Source organism: Carcharodon carcharias, chromosome 14, assembly GCF_017639515.1.
Source record: "Carcharodon carcharias isolate sCarCar2 chromosome 14, sCarCar2.pri, whole genome shotgun sequence".
Lineage (NCBI taxonomy): Eukaryota > Metazoa > Chordata > Chondrichthyes > Lamniformes > Lamnidae > Carcharodon > Carcharodon carcharias.
In genome coordinates, this window is record NC_054480.1 from 147,454,270 (window position 1) to 147,477,618 (window position 23,349).

General features: G+C 40.2%; 1 protein-coding gene across 1 annotated transcript in view; it reads left to right on the forward strand.

The window, feature by feature from the left end:
* Positions 1-23,349, forward strand: part of LOC121287634 (unconventional myosin-Vb-like) — a 124,576-nt gene that overhangs the window by 64,699 nt on the left and 36,528 nt on the right. Inside the window, exons 18-24 of the mRNA XM_041205567.1 lie at positions 761-869; positions 2,242-2,453; positions 3,748-3,904; positions 4,958-5,197; positions 13,269-13,502; positions 16,259-16,352; positions 19,991-20,139. Of these exons, the coding sequence (XP_041061501.1) occupies positions 761-869; positions 2,242-2,453; positions 3,748-3,904; positions 4,958-5,197; positions 13,269-13,502; positions 16,259-16,352; positions 19,991-20,139 (1,195 nt within the window). The remainder of the gene's footprint in view (positions 1-760; positions 870-2,241; positions 2,454-3,747; positions 3,905-4,957; positions 5,198-13,268; positions 13,503-16,258; positions 16,353-19,990; positions 20,140-23,349) is intronic.

Sequence of the window (23,349 nt, forward strand, 5' to 3'; positions counted from 1 at the left end):
CGATATACACAGCTGAGTTCAAAAACAAAATTTACATTCAAATGTATATTTGAACAATCCCATAAAGCTATATGTGAATGGAATGGCTTGGCCCCTCCCATGTACACTAGCCACAGATAAATCTATCAAAATCTGTAACACATGTGAATTAAACTGGGATATAATTTGAGTGAAGATGAATTTAAATCCCATAGGCACAGTGACAAAAAGCAAGTTCAGTGCTGGAGTTAAAATATGTTTTAATTCTAACCTGAGCAGGCAGGTGGGCATTAATTTTGAAGTCAGCAAAAATCCCTCCTGCTTTGCAAATCATTGGAGGTGAAACCTATGAAGTCAGGTTGCCAAACCCCCTGTGATAATTGGAAGGACACATTTTAATTGACTGATGCTCAGGTACGTTGCATCTTTCTGCAAGTGTACAGGGATTTTTATTGGGCTAGAGATAGAAGAAGAGATGGCAATATAACCATGCATCAGATAAAAGGTTGAGAAGAGAACATAATGGTTACCATAAAACAAGTGGATTGTACCTATTTCCTGCTAACGTTAAGAAGCCTATGCATGGCCACCAAATCATTCCAATACAACTTTCTTCACTGAAGAAAGGTTATGATAACAGTGGCAATATCATGTAGTGACAGTTTTGTAAAATTCATTTGAATGGGACAGAATGACCTGTATCTGCGCTATAACATTCGATGGTTCTATAATAGATTGACTTCTGTGTTGATGTTCACTAATGGTCAATTTTGTATTTCAGGTGGACCTATATAGATTTTTTAAGCCGCTACAGAGTCTTGATGAGAAAATATGACATTCATGCAAACAAGAAACAGACCTGTAAAAATGCGTTGGAAAATCTAATAAAGGTTTAAAAAGATACAAGACCATATCAGTCTTTAACATTCTTAAGGAGCAATGTTAATGTTGGGGTGGCGGGGACGAGGGGTGGGAGAAGTGTGCCCCTTATATTCAAAGAACTCTGGTCTCGAACGGAGCAGTTAGTTGTAAATGTTTCTTTTCTGAAATCAAGGAATTAAAGCAAATTTCTCCTGGCAAGTGAGCAAGTCTCTTATCTGACTTTAAATATTGTTACTTAGCTTCTGTCAGTTGCTTTTCCAGATACCTCTTCGCTTTAACAGCACAGGAGCAATTGTACTTGGAGTATTTAATCTGCTTATCATCTGGGTATTGGCTACTCAATCAATTAACCTAGATATATAGGAATAATCAGGAAGGTATGATCCCAAAGACTATTTCTATTTCTATTTCTTACACTGATAAGAGTGGAATTTAAAGGGTTTTTTAAATATTGGAAATCCTTTGGTACAATCACTTGTCTCTGGATCGACACTTGTCAGAAAAATCTGCCCTAATTTCTTGGTTTCGACATAGGCTGCTGAAGATGTACGTTTCATAATATTTCAGCTGTAGCTCTTTGGTAGTACTCATCTGAGTCATAAGGTTGCGGGTTCAAGTCCCACTCCAGGACTTAAGCCCCAAAATCAAGGCTGACAATGGTGCAGTGCTAAGCAAATGCTGCACTGTCAGAAGTACAGTTTTTTTTGGATGAGACACTAAACAGTCTGCCTCCCTATTTTGAAGAGGTGCAGGGCTGTTTTCCCCAGTATCCTGTGTGATACTTTTCCACCAATCAATTTCAAACAAATTATCTTGTCATTATCAGTGCTATTTGTGGGAGCTGTCAGTAAATTGGCTGCTGTGGCACCTACATTAAACTTTAACTATATTTCAAAGAGTTCTTAATTGAATGTTAAGTGCTTTGGGACATCCTGTGGTTGAGAGCAGTGCTATATAGATGCAAGCTGAAAAGGCAGTCAGACCATTCCAAAAGTGAACAGTTGCCCTCTCTGCTTGCCGTTTATCCTATATATTTTTTTTCTCTGTTGTGGCTATTGATTTCGTTTTGAGAATGTTCAATTCGTGCTGACCTAAAGTGTTTAAAGCTTTCAGAATGTGCTTAAAGGTCCCCCAACCAAACTTGCCTGTTTTCATTGTAATATGTTCAGCAAACTCGGCCAAGTGTAGCACCTGTAAAATTTGAAGAGATATTGTACTCTAACTCACCTTGTTTTTAATGTAAGGATATACATTTCAGATTTCAATTTTAGTTATTACTGTTGCTGGTGTCAGGGTTTGAGAGGTCTTGTGATTTTGGAATTTTTTTTGGTGGTAGGAATGTAACAACTGCTTTTTCAGAAACCCTTTTGTTATCCACAGGATGAAAACAAATATCAATTTGGAAAGACCAAGATCTTCTTTTCTGCAGGGCAGGTAGCCTATCTTGAAAAGCTCCGTGCAAACCAACTCCGAGCTGCCGGCATTATGGTACAGAAGATGATGAGAGGTTGGCTGCAAAGAAAAAGATATCGACAGATATGCGAAGCCATTATTGTCATCCAGAAATATACTCGGAGACTCCTAGCAAAACAGTAAGCATTGTCATGTGTCAGAACGCCCCATCAGCTAAGATCAAATGCATTGTGCAGTGAGGAACCTTGCTTCCTGTTGCTGACTCAATTAGCCATCTTTCCACGAAAGATGTGACTCAAATATTTGTACCAATAACTTTTATGCACGGAGCCCTCATTTGTACATTTTCTTTCATTCCCCGTGTTAATACCAAATGCACGGACGTACTCAGTGATGTCCAATTTAGAAATGGTTCTCTACTTGTATCACTTAAACTATCTTTTGTGAACTGACATAACGGGCAGGATTTTTTGCTGGGCCTGCGCCTGACACACTTGGACATAATATGATGCACATTGACGTCTGCAGTTGCGCGATAGTTCAGTCAGCAGGCATGTGCCAGAGTCGGCAGCTTGCCCACCGCCAGCTAAAAAGCCTGTTAAGGCCGTTAAAGAATCAATTAACTGAAATTTTTCATTGCCTGTCCAACCTTGCGGTTGGTGGGCAGGCGAAAAGGCCAAGCAGCCTTTGCATTTTGTTTTTGAAATCTCGTCCACTGGTGGGATGAGGTTTCCAAAAGCAAATAATAAAATAGAAGTTTTTAAAATTTAATTATTAGCATCTCCCTGCTCATGTGACAGTCACATGAGGGAACATGTTTTATTCCATTTTTCAAATCTCTTTTTTTAAAAAAATGTTTCATCCCCCTGAGGCAGCTCTCAGCGCGCATGTGTGAAGTTCGCACTCTTCTCTGACTGCCCTCCTCCTTTTCCCACCCCCACCTCCCCCAGCAGAGGCAGCGCAACTGCCCGCGTTTCAGGCTGGGGGGGCTTTAATTGGCTCACCAGCATGAAATTGCAGTCCAGTCCCGATTGCGGTTGGCTTCCTGACTGCATCCACTGAGCCTGCCCGACATGCGCCAAATTCTGCCCGATTAGTTGGATCCTGCAGGATGTTTCTCCTGTGTTTAATATTTTTAATTCACTTAGCTTTAGGTTCTGCCCTTAACCTTCACTTGCTATAAGTCATTCACATAGTTATACTGTGCTTGGAGCTTGAGCATGTAAATATAATATAAGAACCTAACCCTAACTTTCGACCTGCTCCTCCCCTCCCCACTGCACCCCCACCTGCCCAAACGTTTAACAGCATAACACACGTCACATTTCTACCCCTCCAGTTCTGAAGAAGTCACATTGGATTCAAAATGTTAACCGTTTCTCTCTCCACAGATGCTGCCAGACTGTTGAGGTTTTTCAGATTTCCAGCATCTGCAGTATTTTGATTTTTTATTGATATAGTTTTGTGTTTTAGCCTAGTTGATCATCTAAGACTGCTGAAGGCTGCCATAATTATACAGAAACAATACAGAATGTTGACTGTGAGGAGGCTTTACGTTCTCACCCGTACAGCAGCAATTACAATTCAGGCTTACGCAAAAGGAATGATTACAAGGCGAATGTATCATAAGGCAAGTCTTTAATGTCTGAACAATTTTAGCAACTGTTTCTTTAATTTTGAAAATGACTTATTCTGATATGAACAATTTACGCTGAAACGGCTCAGTTGGTCACATTTGCATCTGAGTCAGAAGGTTAAGTCCCAGTCTAGAGCCCTCTACACACAATCCAGCCTGACACCTGTGCTGTACTTGTCGTAGGTGCTTTCTTTCTGATGAACTGTTAACTGAGGCCCTGGCTGACCCAGGGTTGAATGTAAAAAGGCCGTGGCACCACTTTCTCCCAGTTGTATCAGTGACCTCCCCAAGGTCAGATTCTCTGCTCATTTCTCCATGCCTTGCAATCTATTGCCTCCCTCTTCAGTTGCTCATAAGAGCCTCCCATTTTCAATTTCAATGAGCAATATAAAAGGGAAAAGAATACATTAGGTGATTTTTTTTTCCCTCCAGTTTACTTACAGGAAACACTTTCCCTTCAGGGTCCTCTGCCTGTAAGCAGCCATTGTCCCTTGAGGTTCCAGCTTATCTGCCATCACCACCGGAAATTTGTTGGTTTGTTCATGGCCCATAATCCTAAGCATTAGGCCCCTTGGTCTAGGGTGACTCTCAAAAGGGCACAGATGGCCACCTTTTGAGCTCAGATGACCCTGCTAACCTGTCTCCTTGGTGTCCTGGTCAATTTTTCTTTCAACCAACATCACTAGAAACCAATATTGTTTTTTGAGACCTTGTGTGCAAATTGGCTGCTAATTTCTTACATTTGCTGCAGTGACTATACTGCCAAAGTACCTCTGGCTCTAAAGCACTTTAGAATACCCTATGATTATCAAAGGTGCTATTTAAATGCAAGTCTGTCATCTTGCGATGTCCTCAACTTTGGTTTTTGAGGCACAAAGACACTGTCCAATTGTGTTTCAAGTGCTTACTTCCACTGCTGTGATTTGTTTGAGGACCATTTGATACCAATGTAACCTTTCTGTGGATGAGGGAGTGCAAAAGTTGGGGGCACATGAAAGGAAGTTTTGTTTAGTATTACTAAAGATGCATACACTTATTTTCAATTAGATGGTCCAGGAGCAAAAGGCTACTGTCCTACAGAAATATGTGCGAGGGTGGTTAACCTTTTTGAGATATCAAAGAATTCGGCATGCAATTATCCACTTGCAGTGCTGTTACCGGCGGATGATGGCCTGTCGCCAACTTAAGAAGTTGAAGATTGAAGCCCGCTCTGTTGAGCACTACAAAAAACTGAACAAAGGAATGGAAAACAAGATCTTGCAGCTGCAGTGCAAAGTGAACGATCAGGTAAACTGAAAAACAAATTGGGGAATCCATTATGTACGAGTCAATTCGGTCTTGTAAAATGCACATCTGAGGACACTGGTGTTGGACAAGATGGATGCAGGATAGAATATGTGTGAGTTACGTTTTGAACCAATCAGTCTTTTTGAAACATAGTTAAAGACCAACAGGTAGAGTTTTGCAATAACCAGAGTCCATCGATGGCAAAAGCATGGGTAAGGTTTTACGTGTCAGTCAGGGAGAGTGTCAGATTGGCAATGTTGTTGAGAAGGAATTAAGTGGGCTTGTTGATGTGAGGGTATTATGGCATTGGAAACTTGAATTCAAATCTGAATCAAACAATGTAGAGATTTTCCTTGGCCTTGTTCAAGCTGAGATGAGGGAAGCCAAGGAAGATGATTGAATTAATATAAGAAGGAGTGGAGTTTGTGGTGGGTAAGTTGAATGATGTAGAATTGGGACTGGAGTGGTTGGGAGACCTCAAGTTTTTTGAAACAGAGGAAGCAGTGGTGATGGCTGCAGGGACCTTCATCTTGGACTAAGAAATCCATAAACTCTGGCAGATGAAGATGGAGGAGGCAGCTGGTTATAAAGAAAAACTGGAGACCATGTTGGTCCTGTCCATCAGGATGAGTTTGATCAGCTGATTTTTATAGAATTTGGTGAGACTTCTGACAGCTTGGGAGGCTGGTTGTATACCAGATATGTTCAGGTTTGTGCATTTCTGATTTAAGGGGAAGTAATAAGAATGGGAGACTGATTTTTCTGGGAATAAGTGTACAGAACAATGGGGAATGACTTTAGCAACCCAAGGCTGCCTTCAACTTTTGAAGGCTTCTGTTCCAGCCAGTTCAGAGCTTAATTTAAATCTAAAAATCATGGCCTGAGGAATTAATCAGCATGACATTAGCATTTTAACTTTGGCATTTGGAAGGCCTGCATTGGGTAAGTCTTGACAGCTGTACCATGGGAGGAAGCTGAGTGAACTGAAGGGATCATGTTTGCTGGCTTCCTTCCCTCTTCCATCCCCCTCTACTGTTATATGAAATCTTTGTGGACTGAGGGACATTGATGCTTGCCTGGGCCCCATAGGGAATCCTTCAGCCCTGGCCTGGACTGGCCTGGCCTTGCCTGCACCAGCTAGGTAATGAACTTGAAGCTCCAGCCTCATGCAGGGTCTGTTGCCTTGCCTGCTGACTGATTCCAGCTGGCCAGATTCTCACTCCTTGTGGATTTCCTCCACCTTTTTTAGATTGTATTTCCATATAATCGGATTCTAAAAGTTTTGGTGTTAATTCTTCAAACTTCTTTCTACAGGTGATTTTTTTTATTTTAATAAATCCTGAGTCCTTCCTTCATTACTGATTTGTCACAATTTTTCACTGCTTACATTCTCTAATTCTGACACTTTCTAATGCATAATTCTGACCACAATCCCTCCAACCCACCATTAGATCCTGTGCTTTCCCAAACCCTCTTTGTCTGCTTCAGTGTAGAAATGTCACTTTTTTTTCCAAAATCTCTTAACTATTTCCTCGTTGTTGTTTCATTACAGTGAAACACAATTATCCATTTTCATAAAGGGATTAAAGTTCTTGAATAAGAATAATTAAATTACCCAAACTGAGGATGTTTTCTCTTTGGAAGAGACTAGACCTAGGAGACAGTTTAAGAATAAGAGGTCTCCCTTTTAAGATGGTGTCATGAAGCTATTAATGTTTATAATATTTTGGAAAATATTTTTATTTTAAAATAGAGGTTAGTTTATGGGTTTGTCTTAATTGGATTAAAGCCAGCCAGTCTGGATGCTTTGTACTAGTTTGCGATGTAAACAGAGATAGCGTGCATTTGCATTTGATGAATAGCACGTTCAAGAAGTGGGGTGAAAATTTGACTCCTTTCTAGCAGCTGCCAAGCCACATGTTTATATTACTAATAAAATTGGTACAATGAAGGGGTTTCATTGTTAAAAGGTGAAGTTCAAGGAGGTTGGTGAGATAATGAGTTTGAATTCAATCAGTGGCGGTAAGTATAATTTCAGTAGTTTTCGGGTGTGCAGAGCAGAGGCAATGTAAGATCAAAAGGCAGCTGCAAACCTCCAACTGGCTCCACAGTGGAAAGAAGCTCATTTTGAATCTATAAGGTGAAAATGCTTTGTCTGCTGTTTGGTTAAGTCTATGGGTTGCTGATGCATAAATGGAGATTCATTTGGGAATTTGTTAAAAGTTATGATAGTAGTAATTTGTAGCCATGTGTGTGTATATAAATTAATAAAATGCTTCATTCAGTTTAATGTAAAACCTTGAACTAATGGACTGATTCCTGAGTTTAGAGTTGCATCACAAACATAACACTTAACATTATTGGTTTTGACTGTTGTTTAAAGTTTCCCTCTGGAATTTTAAAAATAACTCCAGTTTCCCAACTGCATCGGTCAGAACAATGGAGATGAGAAATTTTTTTCTCCAGGGTTGTTAGCCTGTGGAATTCTCTTCCCAGAAAGCAGTGGAGGTTGGGTCATTGAATTTATTCAAGGCTGAGCTAGATTTTTAGATAGACAAGAGAGTCCAGGATAATAGGGGCGGACAGGAAAGTGGTGTTGAGGCCTCAATCAGATCAGCCATGATCCTATCAAATGGCAGAGCTTATGTTTCCATGTTCAAACTGAGTTTAAAATTTTACACTGAGCAAAAATCGACCATATTTGGATGACAAATGTTTTATTGCTGATCTCTAGAAAGGGCTGCAGAAGAGGCCTGTCTTCTAGCAGGGATTAATATAAAGTAGACAGGAGGGATAAAATTTCATTGATTTAAAAGGGTCCCAATTAGGTTCGGTACCTGGTTAAGTTTTTCACCAGTTCAGCCTGGTTATAAAGGTTGCCAACTGACACCCTTGACCAACTCCAAATATTTTAAACTACACCTGGTCAGTTAAAACTCTTAATATTGACCTTTTTTAAATGAAGCTTTTGAAGCTAATTGAAACTGTCAAATTGCCAGGCTTTGCAAAATCCTGGCTAAAGTAACTAACTGGTTTCTGTCAGCCGTAAGTCTAGCTGAAATTTGTTTGGGCTTTGGTGATTCAATTTAGTGGCAGAGTCCAGAATGCATTCCTGCTAACATTTGCAAATAAATTGCCCTTGTTAGGTAAGGAAGTGAAAGATGGCTAATGGGAAAAATTTAAAGGAAAGGACCCTCTGCTTTGAATTGTGCTGTCATCAATATAAAATAAAAACAAGTACTCAGCAGAACAGGCATTCAGCTCAATGACTTTCATTAGTACTGGGAATGTAGTTGGTTTTAAGCAAGGCAAAGGGGGGTGAAGAGATGAGGGGGGAACAAAAGGGAAAGGTCTGATAGGATGGAGGGCACAATGTGAATATTACAACTAAAAAAAAAAAATTATTCTGAAACACTGAAGTTCTTGACCTTGAACATGGCAGACTTATCAAGGATTGCCTGTGGTGTCCCTTGGATTTTAGTATGTGCTAGTTGATGTCAAGTTTAATTCTCATTTTGTGCTGAGCTGACCTTTTTGCTAGGTTGGGATAAGATTACTACCATTGGCCTTAGTGTGGCTGGGTTTTGGAGGGGGATGTTGACCAGGCTTCACACTAATCAGTTAGTACCTGTTGGATGTGTGGAGACTTTAGGTGAGGAGCAGATTGAACTCTGCTATGATGCCCTTTGGAGTTTGAATAGCTTGATGTTGAGACTAGAATGTGAATAATAGGCTATCTAGGGATTCCAGTGCATGCCCAGCAACTGGAGCTGTACACAAGGTGCCAAAATGCCTTTGAACCTTGAATGGAGTGAAAATTGGCAAAGGATAGTTGCAGGAAGGCAGAGGGGGGAGGGGATCAGACATTTCCTCAAACTGTAGTTGAGATTTTTTTCCTGGTTGGTCAGTTGTGCTGGATATGTCTATTGTGTGTAGAGCAGAACGAGTTCCTCAAACGGTCAATGTTACAGCTTTCTTCCTATCTGAAGTAAAACTAATTCAGATAACAACTGTGTAATGAAGTTTACTACACATAGACACTGATTTAAAAACAATCTGCTATGTAGAAAGAATTATCATTGTGATGAACGTGGACAGGTGGGTCCAAAATGTGGATTAATGCCCAGATTTTTGCTTTGGAGACCATTGATTAACAAAATGCCTATTCACAAATTGAAACCTTTACATTCTAACTTGTTTAAATTTGAATAAAAAGTATTTAAACTAGTGGTGCATATAATAGGGATAACATTTTTGTTACATTGAGAATGTGCTCTGAATGTCAGGCTGTTAAATACATTCATATTTAATCACTGATTAGAAATGCCCATTAATGTAGGGCCCTCTTGATTTAAAAGCGAAATGGAGGATTAAGTTGGTGAAATATAAGATCAAAACATAGAAATAGGAGCTGGACCATCAAGCCTGTGCCACCATTTTGGCTGATCTACCTTGACTCCACCTTCCTACACATTCCCTTAGTACCCAATAATCTATGGACTTGCTGTTCTGAATACACTCATGTGCATTCACAGTACTCTAGGGTAGAGAATTCCAAAGATTCATCAACTTGAGTGAAGAACTCTCTTATCTGATGGCTGAGCCCTTATTCTGAAACTCTGACCCCTGTGACCACATAGATTGCAATGATTTAAGAAGGTGGCTCGCCGGCTTCTCAAGGGCAATTAGGGATGGGCAAAAAATGCTGGCCCAGCCAGTGATGCCCACATCCTGTGAAAAGGTTATAAAAAGTGTGGTCTCACCGACACCATGTACAATTGTACTCCAAATCTCTTTGCAACAAAAATTAACATACCTTTTGCCTTCCCGGTTGCTGCTTGTACCTACATGTTTACTTGCTATGGTTCATATACAAAGACACCCAGGTCCTTCTGACTACGAACATATTTCAGTATCATCATTCAAAAAAATTCTGCTTTACACCTGCCAGTTCTTTATCCACTCAGCTACCCTCTTTGCATCCCTCGGCAGCCTCCCTGCATCCCTCCTGACTTGTAGTACCAGCAAAGCTGGGTCTATTATACTTATTCACGACTTAGGTGAGTGGACTACAGATTGTAAATAGCTGAGGCCCAAGCACTGATCCTTGTGGTTACTCTACTACTTGCAGCTTGCTAACCTGAAAATGTCCCATTTATTTTACTGTGTTCTATTTACCAATCCTCAATCCTTGCTAATATATTATCCCCAATCCATGAGTATTAATTTTGTGTAATTATCTCATGTGGCATCTTATTGAATGTTTTTGAAAATCACAATCTACATCCACTGGTTCCCCTTTATCCAACCTACTAGTTACTTCCTCAAAAAGAACTAACAAATTTGTAACTTTCCCTGTCAAATTCATGTTGACTTTGCTTAATCATATTTTCTAAATGCTCTATGAAAATAGATTCTAGCACTGCCTACTATAGACATTAGGCTATCTGGCCTTGTTCTCAGTTTCTCCCTTCCTAAAAAAAAAAGTGTGGTTATATTTGCTACCTCCTAATCCTTGGAGCTGTCCTAGAATCTAAAGAATTCTGGGAGATCAAAACCAATGCATCCACTGTCTCTTCAGCTCCCTCTTTTCAAACCCTAGCATCAGGCCCAGTAGATTATTGCCACCTAAGTCTCTTTAATTTCTCCATTATTTCTTCAAGTTCCTCACTCTGACCCTTGCTCCCCCCTTTTATCCCCAGAATGATTTTCGGACCTTACTACTGTGTAGACAGATGCAAATTATTTGTTTCATATCTGTTTCTTTATTCACCATTATATTTTCACAGGTCTCTGCCTCTAATGGGCCCACGTTCACCAATCTCTTCCTTTTACATGGTCTGTTTTTTAATGTCTCTTGATTTAATATTTTCTCCTTATCAATTTCTTGGTCCCCCTTTTTGCTTAATTTTAAAATCCTCTGGCTTTTTGGCAACATTATAAGCCTTTTCCTTTGATCTGATACTATCTTCAACTCTTAGCTGCGTTTGAACCATTTTTTCTGTAGTGTTTCTGTGCCTTTTAAAGGAATGTATATTTGCTGCAAATTATGTATTAATTCTTTAAATGCTAGCCATGACTTGTCCACCATTTTTTTTGGACCCCATCTCTACCTTAGTCAACCAGCTTTTCATGTCTAGGTTGTTTGTCTTGCTTAGTTTTAAGAACCCTAGTTTTGGACTTAATTACATAATTTTTAAAATTGATGGCCCAAATCTTCTGAGGAGTGATGATCACCATGGGATTGCCCCACCGTTCCTACATCCCTGTGCCATGCAGGAGCTCTGCATTTCTGGCCGGGACTTCCAACCCCAACTTCTTCAGAAATACAAAGCGTACCTGAAATGGAACTGCATTTTTATAGCACTGGGCTGTCCACAAAGGACGAGCCATGACCCTTTTTTTTAAAATCGCACTGGCTGTGTATTCTGGTCAGTGAAGAGTTTGAACATCTAAACACTTCTTTGAAAACCTATGGAAAGAAGGTAAGGGGTCAGGGAAGGAGTCAGGGGGCTTGTTGGGTTGGGGAGGAGTCGGTGGCGGAGAGGAAGATGGGTGGTTCAAGGGAGGGTTTGAAAGAGTTGGGTGGTAGGGTCAGGTCAGATTTGGGGGTGGGGGGGGGCGAAGAGTCAGATGGTAGGGTAGGTTGGGTCAGGGGGGATGTTGTGGTCAGGTCAGGTGGGTGGGGGCATCAGGAGTTGTTGGGCTGGGGTGTCAGTTGTATAGTTACCCAGCAGACAGAAAATCATAGTCCTGGGGCAAATATCCAGGTGGTAAAGTTGGAAATGTCTGAAGTCTTCACCTCTAACATGGAGGTTCTGGGAAGCAGGGAAATTGCCCATCGGAAGTTTAAACTTCCTAGGCAATTCCCACAGTCGGTGCAGTCTCCAACTATCTGGAGATTGGAAGATTTGGGCCATCATGAAATTCAATCCTATTATAGTCACAATTCCCTAAAGGACCCTTTACAAGGTTATTAATTAACCCTTTATCATTGCACGGTATTAAATACAAAATAGCCTGTTTCCCTATTTGGCTTCTTGACATAATGATTTAGGAAACCATTTTATAAACATATTTTTGTCCTTCACGTACAGATTTGGTTTCCCCAGTCGATATGAAGATTAACATCCCCCATGATTACTGTATTACCTTTAATACACATGCCTCTAATTTCTGATTTATACCCTGCCCTACATTACAATTACAGTTAGGGGGCCTGACTCCCAGCAATGTATGTAATGAGTCACTACTTGCTAATCCAGTTGTTTCAGGCTGGCACTTGGCTGTTATGGCACTAACCACTGGTGATCAATGTCTTACCAGTTAGCATTTATGGTTCACCAAATTGCTGAACTAGGCTTGTTTCTCTCCTGTACATGATCACTATTTAATAGTTGTTAACTGGAAGTGGAATGAACTCAATTATGTTGGATTTTGAGCTCCAGCTACATTTTAGTTGTCAGAAACAAACCAGCATGCATGCCCTTGATGTGTATTACCAGCCCAGAACTTAAATATGTTTACAAACACAGCATCTATTGTATGAAATCAAAGGTGGACACCATCCCAGCTTAGAAAACCTACAGGAAATCAATCTGTAACAACTGACTCCGTAACTAGCCCCAGCCTGCATTCTGTTCATGCTCAGCAGGTTTTACTCACAACAGATCAGTCAATGTCATTAAAGGACAGAGTTTATGATATTTTAGTTTATCACCTTGATCATACTAGGTCTGCTGGAGGGTGTGTGCACAACTTTATAACACATCTTTTCTCCTTACTGGTTGACTGACCTGTGTATTTTGGGTTTCCTGATTTTGTAGTTTTTCTCTTATTGTAATTCAGTCACAGATGGAATTGAATGATTAAATTGACATGTTCTTTTGATTTAAAGGCAGCTAACATAGATTGTTGTTTCAAACCACTATATTAATCTTTCCCTCCAACTTGGCATCATATTCTATGTTTTTTTGACCAACAAAGAACAGTTGATGTTCCTAGATATGAAGAAGCCTGACAGTTGATGTGAGCTGGCAAGGTAATATTTTGTTTGTAAATTTACTTCCAGAGTAAGAAGAATAAAATGCTGGTGGAGCAAATGACAGCACTTCTCGCCTCTCATAGAAATGAGGTGGAGAAACTTAAGAATGAAACAGAGCGTCTCCAGTGTAGAGCGGAAGAAACTAAAATCTTGAATTTGCAGCAGCATATCACAAAACTCCAAGAGGAACTGGAAGGAGCACACACGGACAGAAGAGATGTTGAATTTAGAGCTTCTGAAGAGCTAACTGTATTGAAACAAGTAGGATTGTAAAACTTTTTTTCTCTGCTTTTTCCATATGGTAATTCTTGTACATCCCGTAGAATTCCCATTTTTTAAATCTAGCAAGATTTGCACTTGTAGTTTAGCAACTGTCTTGGTTTCGACAAGTTGATTTGAAATGGCTGTGGATTTTTCTTGGTATTCGAGAATGTTGAAAAGCATTCATTTATACTGGGCTATTTAGAGACTTAATTGGCTGGATGAAAAATTAGTCTTTTGGCCCTTCATTCCTATCCCTGTCTGTTACCTGGTGGATTGTGGTGAAGGTTATGTTGATTGGCAGGAATGATTTATCTCGTTAAAAATGAATGGTATTTACAATCTGATGGAAGCAGGCTAGGCTAACATTATTAATAATTTAATCAAAAATAGCTTGGCATATCCCTGATTAGAGTTGCAAAGTCAAATTTATTGCCTCAGTTGGTATGGGTCTTTATTTGCTCAATGGGAATTGTGATAACTGACTTGCTAAGCCATTTTAAAGGGCATTAACTACATAGGGTGAAACTGTAGTCATACATAGGCTAGATTAGGTAAGGCATTAGTGAAACATTTTGGGATTTTACATGAATCTGGCAGCTTTTGAATTTTTTAGTACCTGCCCACAAACTTGGGTTTGCTGAATTCTGATTTGCCACTTTCCATTGAATTCAGGATCTCTGGATTGCTAATCCTGTACCACAACTACAATGCTCTTGCACTTCACTCCACTGCTCCAATTTAAAAAGAAAACGTTCCCTTATTGTCACTTTGAGTTTGATAATTGACTCGTATTCTCAAATCACTACATAGTTGGTGTGCCAGTGATGTGGCACATGTTTTGTGAAAGGGTGGAAAGGACTATTCAGAACCTTGAAGTTGACAGATGATTTACTGTTGGCAATATAAAATCAATGTTTTAGTTTTGGCGTTCTAGTCATGTTTTCCCAGTAAGGTAGTATTTTTCTATCAAGTGAAGGTGCCTGTCTACAACAGCAGATTAATCTCCAAATCTGGTGACAAGCTGCACACACCCTAGTCTGTTCAGCCAGTCCATAGAAACTACTCCGAATTGGAAGATAAGTCACCCAAGTAGTTAAGTAAATTTTTTAATGTAATGTTTTCAGGTAAGTAATTATTTTGCTGCAGGTTTATTTTAAATGTCAGAGTCTTTTAAGGGGTTTATACATTTTTGCATTGAACAATGTTAGTATGGTTACCTAAAATTTTGACAAACTTACCACTTGAACAATATTAAACAAAACAAATTAAACAAATGTGAATTCTGATCACAAACATAATTTAAAATTCTAGAGTAAAGGAGGAGGAAGCTTTGAGTCCAGTGATGTATTGGTCCTGTTACTGGACTAATCCAGAGAAGAGTGCCCAAGGTCCCACCATAGACAGTTTAAGATTTTCAATCCCACCTTTTTCTTTTTTCCCTGAAGGAAAAATGAACCAGGAATCAGAAAAAAGTAACCATTAAGCTGTCATAGCCATAAAAATTCGAGTGATTCACTCCTGTCCTTTTTTAGGAAAGGAAACTTGCCATTCAAACCTGTCTGGTCTGACCTATTTGTAACTTCAATTACACACCAACTTGGCCGACAATTCTCTGCACTCCTGAGGGGTCTAACAAGCCATTCAGCGTCCAGTTCTAGGAAACCCAGGGGTGGACCAGATGTGCAGGTCTTCCCAGTGGTGCCTGATCCTGAGAATCAATATTCTTCAAAAGGCAAGACCAAATTCATTTGAGAACAAAATAATGCACAAATGAGGAAGAACCAGCATGATCTATTTTCTTGGGAATTTCTCTCCAGCACCTATTGCTTTATAACCTTTTTCAGTGGTGGATCTGAGTGTTTATTGATGGAGCCATGGTGCCTTATAAAGATTTTCTTTATTACAAAATTCCCAATAAAATGAGTGCTTTGTCTATACAGTGGGATAAAAGCCTGCACTAAATATTGCCCACTTGCCACTAGCTTCTTGAGCCTTCACACATGCCTCCTTGCCTTGATCAGCCAGGCCTTTACATCTTTTCCTTATCTCATTCATGTTGTTCCTGCTGATCATTGTCGCCCTCCTAAGAAACATTACACCACTGGCCTTCAAAGCGAACTCGCAAAAGTTTCATTATTTGTATTTGTTCTATTCAGTTATTTATGTCTAATGTTGTTTGTAGAGCCGGTTAACAGGCTTCCCAGTCTAGCTGTTGCACTATATCAGACAGTTGGACCATAGTGATTCACTAAAGTAATTTCTATTCTATTCCTGCATACCAATTAATTAATATTTACATTCCAGCAAGCATCTTAATTAAGCAAAGTTAAATGGAAATCCTAAGTTTTATAGAATGGTTTTTTATCCAGTTGCTTTTCCACTATTGCAGTGATGTTATCTGACCATGGCCCCTTTCGAGCTAGCTACAACTGTTATCACCGAAGAATACTCCGGGTTGGGTTTGTTTTTGGAGAAACAAACCCTTAAGCAGTTACCAGTAAACCAAAACCTGTAGCACTAACCTATCCCTTTACCTATTTCAGGCTGACAAGTGCACTCAGCATAATGGTTTTTTTACAGGTTTGAATTTTTAAGTGAAAAAACCTAAACTTTTACAAGCGTGCATTCATATTGAGGTGAATGTAACTCTTGATATAAGAATGATATTTTCTGAAATATCAAATTTAAGTTATAAACTGTTTTATTTGTGGTTCAGCTGTTCAATGTCTCTGATATTAAGCTTTATTTTTCAGCGTTTTGCTGCTCTTGAAAAGGAGAAAATTGCGTTAAGTGATGAAAAAGAAGCATTTAATAGATATATTCAGGAGCAATCAAAGATTATTGAAGGTATTTAAGGTTTTTTAAGTTCATTTGTATCCCTTTTTGATGTGCTTTACTGACAGATTCCGTTCTAAGCACCATTTTGTGTAAAGCAGCATTTGTATTAAGATCTCGATACTTGACATGGAGCGTGATGCAAGTACTGAAAATAGCACCAAAATGTTTTTCTTGGTTAAAATTGTGAAGCTTGAAGCTAGGAAAGGACATTAAGTCCATGTATATTCCTTCCACAGATCATGTTGATTTTAACCAAACAATCCCTCCCCATCTATATAACCTCTTAAATTCTGTATAAATACTCATCCCAAAAATAGTCATCTCTAATAACAAAGAGCAAAGAAAAGTACAGCACAGGAACAGACCCTTCGGCCCTCCAAGCCTGCGCCGATCATATTGCCCGTCAACTAAAACATTTTGCACTTCCGGAGTCCGTATCCCTCTATTCCCATCCTATTCATGTATTTGTCAAGCTGCCTCTTAAACACCGCTATCGTACCTGCTTCCACCACCTCCTCTGGCAGTGAATTCCAGACACTCACTACCCTCTGTGTAAAAAAAAACTTGCCCCGCACATCTCCTTTTATAGTTTTCTCCTCTCACCTTAAATCTATGTCCCCTAGTAATTGACTCTTCCACCCTAGGGAAAAAGCTTCTGACTATCTACTCTGTCCATGCCACTCATAATTTTGTAAACTTCTATCAAGTTGCCCCTCAATCTCCGTCGCTCTAGTGAGAATAATCCGAGTTTCTCCAACTTCTCCTCATAGCTAATAACCTCCAGACCAGGCAGCATCCTGGTAAACCTCCTCTGCACCCTCTCCAACGCCTCCAGATCCTTCTGGTAATGTGGCGACCAGAATTGCACACAATATTCCAAGTGTGGCCTAACCAAGGTTCTATACAGCTGCAGCATGACTTCCCAGCTTTTATACTCAATACCTCTGCCAATGAAGACAAGCATGCCATATGCCTTCCTGACTACCTTATCCACCTGCGTTGCCACTTTCAGTGACCTATGGAGCTGTACACCCAGATCCCTCTGCCCGTCGATGCACTTAAGGCTTCTGCCATTTACTGTATAATTCCTGCCTTCCTAATAACCTTCCATTTCTAATGAGCTTTAGCTAGCTTCTCTACTGAGATGTAGTCCCTCCCAAGCAGCACAATCACTGTTCTGTGGAGTTTATTTTTGTTTATACTGACCAATCCTGAATGTGCTCTGCTCCTTTTTGAAGCAGAATGGCCAAAATTGTGCACAATATTCCTAATTTGTATGTTCATATTCTAATGTGGTTATTGCTGGCAGAAAAGGTAATTACAATGTGGAGAATTTATGGTCCATTTCTATTATAAACCTGAACACAGGAATTTAAATGTAAATATTTAACACTACTTTAAAATAGGGACTGAATTAGTCTGCATGCTGTTATCCAATTATATCCCAGCCTCTAACCTTGCTTTTCCTACTTTCCTTGCTATTTTCCTTTTTGTCCTTTAACTTGGTACCACACTATGTGAAGTTGGTTATTGTAAATTGAACATCTAGCAATGAGTTTCACATAGCTCTGAGATATGTATAATTTTGAATCATCTGAAATAATTGTATTTAGCTTTAATTGAGGTAATTGAATTATTTGAAATATTTTTATGGTGGGGTGCAATTCTTCCAACTTTGATTCTACCATTTCTCCCCCATCCACTGTGCCCTAAGATCCTGCAAAGAGCTGACACTTCCTAAAGTTATGTCATCCCTATCCCAAAAAATACAGGATTCTCCCCCACAGGTTACTAGGGCAATTGTGTGAAGAACTTATGGAATAACTGGTGGAACTTTAGTTCTTAACCCAGCCTTTCTTACTGCGCAAATTGCAGTAAACTGGTTTGTTATAAAGTGTTGGGCATAGTTTGGTAGCTCTTAAGGTATTCATAGGCTTGTGTAGCTTGACAGTAAATATTTATTAACTACTAGAAACTATATACATAGGTACAGTACAGGCCCAAACTAGGAGTAGTCTCTAAGCTTCTACATGTTGCTCTGTCCAACACTGCACTGACCCCTAGGGGTGGGTCATGTTTTGCTTGCTGCAGTACAGTCTCACATTAACCCTTTTGCAGTGCCAGAGCCTTATACTACACCTCCCCTGAAGTCTTTATCCAACGTATTTAAAAGTTATCCCAGTATACCTCATGTATTACATCATTACTACTACCCCATCTCTTTCCCCCCCTCCAAAAGTCTGAGTTAATAGGTTCAGGTAGTTCTGGAGGCCTCTTAACCCGTTTATCTTGTTCTCAATACTGTCTGAGGAGTAGTAGGTTCTGTGGCTGCAAGTAAACTTTGTTGAATTGGAAGTTGTTCTGGCATCTGGGTGTCTTCCTTAATATCTCTCCACTGTACAGTGGGAGGAACTCTTTGAGGGATGAAGAGGAGGCTGCACTTGTTTCTCCTGACTGTACCCTTGGGTGCCAGCCAAGTATAACCAGGGTTGGTCACATGTTGTAAGGTGTTGGACTTAGTTCGGTAAGCCTTAAGGTATTCATAGTCTTGGGTAGTTCAACAGTAAGTATTTATTAACTGCTAGAAACTACATAGGTGCAGTAAAGGTCCAAGCTAGGAGCTGTCTTCATGCTTGCTTCTATACATGGCTCTGTCCAACACTACACTGACCCTTGGGCGTGGGTCATGTGTTCTCTTGCATCGCTGTACTGTACTCAGTCCCATATTAACCCTTTCTGTACTAGACCTTTATACCACAGGTTAGTGCTTTAACGTAGCTACTGTGGAAAAGTTTGTTTTTTGTAGGGACAGATGAAAATGATGTAACTTTGAGCTGTATAGGGAGCATTCCATCACTGCTTCTTTTGGTCATTTGGAAATAAAATAAAATTGGGATCGATAGGCGAAATGGGTTTAATTACTCGTCCCTTTTAAGATTGATAAGACCAGTTGGAAACTTGTTTGATTTAGTGAGCAAATGTTCACATTGCAGATTCGTTCTGCTAAATTAGTTTGTGAAAATTCCCATTGTATTCAAATATTCTATTGGGTAAAGGCACTATTTGGGGCTGTGCAACTGGCTTGGGAGTTACCAGATTTGAATATTGGTTTGTGATCATCTTGACTTAAGGTGTAGAGGATGCTGAGCTGAAAGTGGGTAATGCAGAAGATCAGCTGGGGCTCTCACTCCCTGATTCTCTGTTCTGTAACCTCTGCTGGAAGGGGCATTTGTAGGAAATGTTTTCCACCTTGTGCAGAACAGCTCCCAGTGAGTAATTGCACCAAGTATCAGAGCTGTTTGCCACCATTTTTAAAAAAATAAATCCCAGTATTAGTTAACTGAGGGAAGGACAAAATGGAATTTAACTTTTTAGATGTTCTTTAAGTCTACAATATTCAATACTCCTAGTGTACATACTTGAAAACTGCTAGTGTACATACTTGAAAACTGCATCATCAAACAGTGTTTTAATGGCGATACAAAATTGAAGAGTTGCATTTTATCTGTATTTTATAGAATTTTTGGACACTACCATTTACCTGCTTCAGCATCTCTCTTCACCCCACCCCCCGCACCCCCCACCAACCAACCCAATTAATGGAGTGAGAATGGGAGCAAAATAAGGTTTTTTTTTGTGCATTAAAGATCAAATTGCCCTGAAGGTGGCATCGAAGAGTCATCAGTTACATACTGAATTTGAGGAAGAGCGATTGCATTATCAGAACCTTGTGAAAGAATTCTCCTGCCTAGAACAAAGATATGAAAATCTGAAAGATGAAATGACTTTCATTAAGGTAATTTTAGCTTCATTTGTTAGTATTGTAACATTTCATGTGCCATTACACATTTAACTGAGCACACCAGCACTCAGCACTCTAGATATCTAAACTAAAGTTTATTTAAGAAGCAGATTGTTTTTGTTTTCTGATAAATGGGAATGTTAATTAACTTGATCTGTAGAATTAAAATGTTATGTAAATGTTTTAACCAACCCACAGGGTTGGTTGACGTGGGGTGTTGGAGAAATGCGTCCAAAAGCACTCATGTATATATGTTACCAATATATTCAATATTTTATCAACTCTTTAAACATTCATCAGTAACAGGCAAAAAAAAAACAAATGGCCCAGCTTCTATAATGGGCCATTCCACACGCTGCTGCATTTGTACTGTTTCTTGTTTAGCTGAAGTGAGCTTTTCACTCTGCAACAATGCAAAATAAAAAGCATAACTGATATTTGCTATTTGGCATGAGACCACCAGGAGGCAGCAGTTTGACCTTCTGTGGCTTTATACTCGTGTAAAATCAAGCCTAAACTTACAGCCTTGAAAGGGTGCTGGATTTCCTATGTTTCTACAATAGATAACCTCCTTTTCTCTCCCACCTGCACAAACAGTGATTTTAGTTTTCTGCCCTTTGCTCCTCACTTTCTGAAGGAAATGACTGCTATGGGTACAGTTTGATACCTGAGGATGGTGTGTTTTAATATGAGGAACATCCAGCAAAACAGTGTGTTCCTGAACATTCATTACTTTTACTTGACAGTCACTTGCAGACCAGGAGCAAGAATCTAGGCCAATTTTTTTCCAAGCTCTCCCTGCCCAGGGGCTAGGTTTTGCTCTCTTGTTCTCTATGGGATTTAAAAAAAAAATTCAGAAGTTTGATATCCTGCATTCTTAAAATAGATTTAATCTTATTGAATTTATGGAACTAATTATTTTAATGAAAGACATATCAAAGTCATTTTTCTGCACAGCAAGGTTTAATTATTAGGAAACTATTTACTATGTATTTCCTACATTACAACAGTGACTATACCTCAAGAACTTGATTAGCTGTAAAGTGCTTTGAAATGTAAGTGGTCATGAAAAGTGCTGTATAAATGCGAGTCTTTATGTTGAGGATGATTTTTAAGAAAGCTACTTCAGAATTTAATGCAATCAGCTTTCTTAATGTTGGCTAACTGTCGTCTGAGAAATCTGCTCAATTGGAGCAGCCTAATCTGATCGATTGTAGTTGAGAAGACATTGTGAAAGCTGGATATGAGAAAAATACCCCTTTTATAGTCTCTGCAAGTAAACTATTTTTATATGTGAGGTCGCTTTAACCTAACCGGTCAGGTGAATTGCATCAGCCACCTATTTTCTATTCGATAAAAACAAAAAAACTGCGGATGCTGGAAATCCAAAACAAAAACAGAATTACCTGGAAAAACTCAGCAGGTCTGGCAGCATCGGCGGAGAAGAAAAGCGTTGACGTTTCGAGTCCTCATGACCCTTCGACAGAACTTGAGTTCGAGTCCAGGATAGAGCTGAAATATAAGCCACCGACTCCCACAGCTATCTTGACTACAGCTCCTCACACCCCACTTCCTGTAAGGACTCCATCCCATTCTCTCAGTTCCTTCGCCTCCGTCGCATCTGTTCCGATGATGCTACATTCAAAAACAGTTCCTCTGACATGTCCTCCTTCTTCCTTAACCGAGGTTTTCCACCCACGGTCGTTGACAGGGCCCTCAACCGTGTCCGGCCCATCTCCCGCGCATCCGCCCTCACTCCTTCTCCTCCCTCCCAGAAACATGATAGGGTCCCCCTTGTCCTCACTTATCACCCCACCAGCCTCCGCATTCAAAGGATCATCCTCCGCCATTTCTGCCAACTCCAGCATGATGCCACCACCAAACACATCTTCCCTTCACCCCCCTTATCGGCATTCCGTAGGGATCGCTTCCTCCGGGACACCCTGGTCCACTCCTCCATCACCCCCTACTCCTCAACCCCCTCCTATGGCACCTCCCCATGCCCATGCAAAAGATGCAACACCTGCCCCTTCACTTCCTCTCTCCTCACCGTCCAAGGACCCAAACACTCCTTTCAAGTGAAGCAGCATTTCACTTGCATTTCCCCCAACTTAGTCTACTGCATTCGTTGCTCCCAATGTGGTCTCCTCTACATTGGAGAGACCAAACGTAAACTGGGCGACCGCTTTGCAGAACACCTGCGGTCTGTCCGCAAGAATGACCCAAACCTCCCTGTCGCTTGCCATTTTAACACTCCACCCTGCTCTCTTGCCCACATGTCTGTCCTTGGCTTGCTGCATTGTTCCAGTGAAGCCCAACGCAAACTGGAGGAACAACACCTCATCTTCCGACTAGGGATTTTACAGCCTTCCGGACTGAATATTGAATTCAACAACTTTAGGTTGTGAGCTCCCTCCCCCATCCCCACCCCCTTTCTGTTTCCCCCTTCCCTTTTTTTTTCCAATAAATTATAAAGATTTTCCTTTTCCCACCTATTTCCATTATATAAAAAAAAAACCACTAGAGCTATACCTTGAGTGCCCTACCATCCATTCTTAATTAGCACATTCGTTTAGATAATATCACCAACTTTAACTTTAACACCTATGTGTTCTATTGTACTATTGTCGTTGACATCTTTTGATGATCTGCTTCTATCACTGCTTGTTTGTCCCTACAACCACACCAACCCCCTCCACCTCTCTGTCTCTCTATCTCTCCGCCCCCCACACACACACCTTAAACCAGCTTATATTTCAGCTCTATCCTGGACTCGAACTCAAGTTCTGTCGAAGGGTCATGAGGACTCGAAACGTCAACTCTTTTCTTCTCCGCCAATGCTGCCAGACCTGCTGAGTTTTTCCAGGTAATTGTTTTTATTTTCTATTCGCCCCATTTCAGATCTGGCAAGTAAGAACTGCTTAAAAGCAGTTAAAACTCTGTATAGAGTCTGAGGCCATTGTGTTTGGCTGTTACCAAATACAACACCTCCATCTGCCTTCCTAGGTGACTATTTGGGGTTGGGTGTGACAGTGCACAGCTCAGATAACCTGTTTGACCTGAACTGAATATCAAATCCTACATCCTAGCTACTGCTATCTAATTTGACCTCTGCATTCTTGCCTGCCTTGCCCTATTTCACTCCTGCTGAAGTCCTTTCCACATCTTTATCAACAGTTCTTTGGAATCTCATTCCAAATGGAA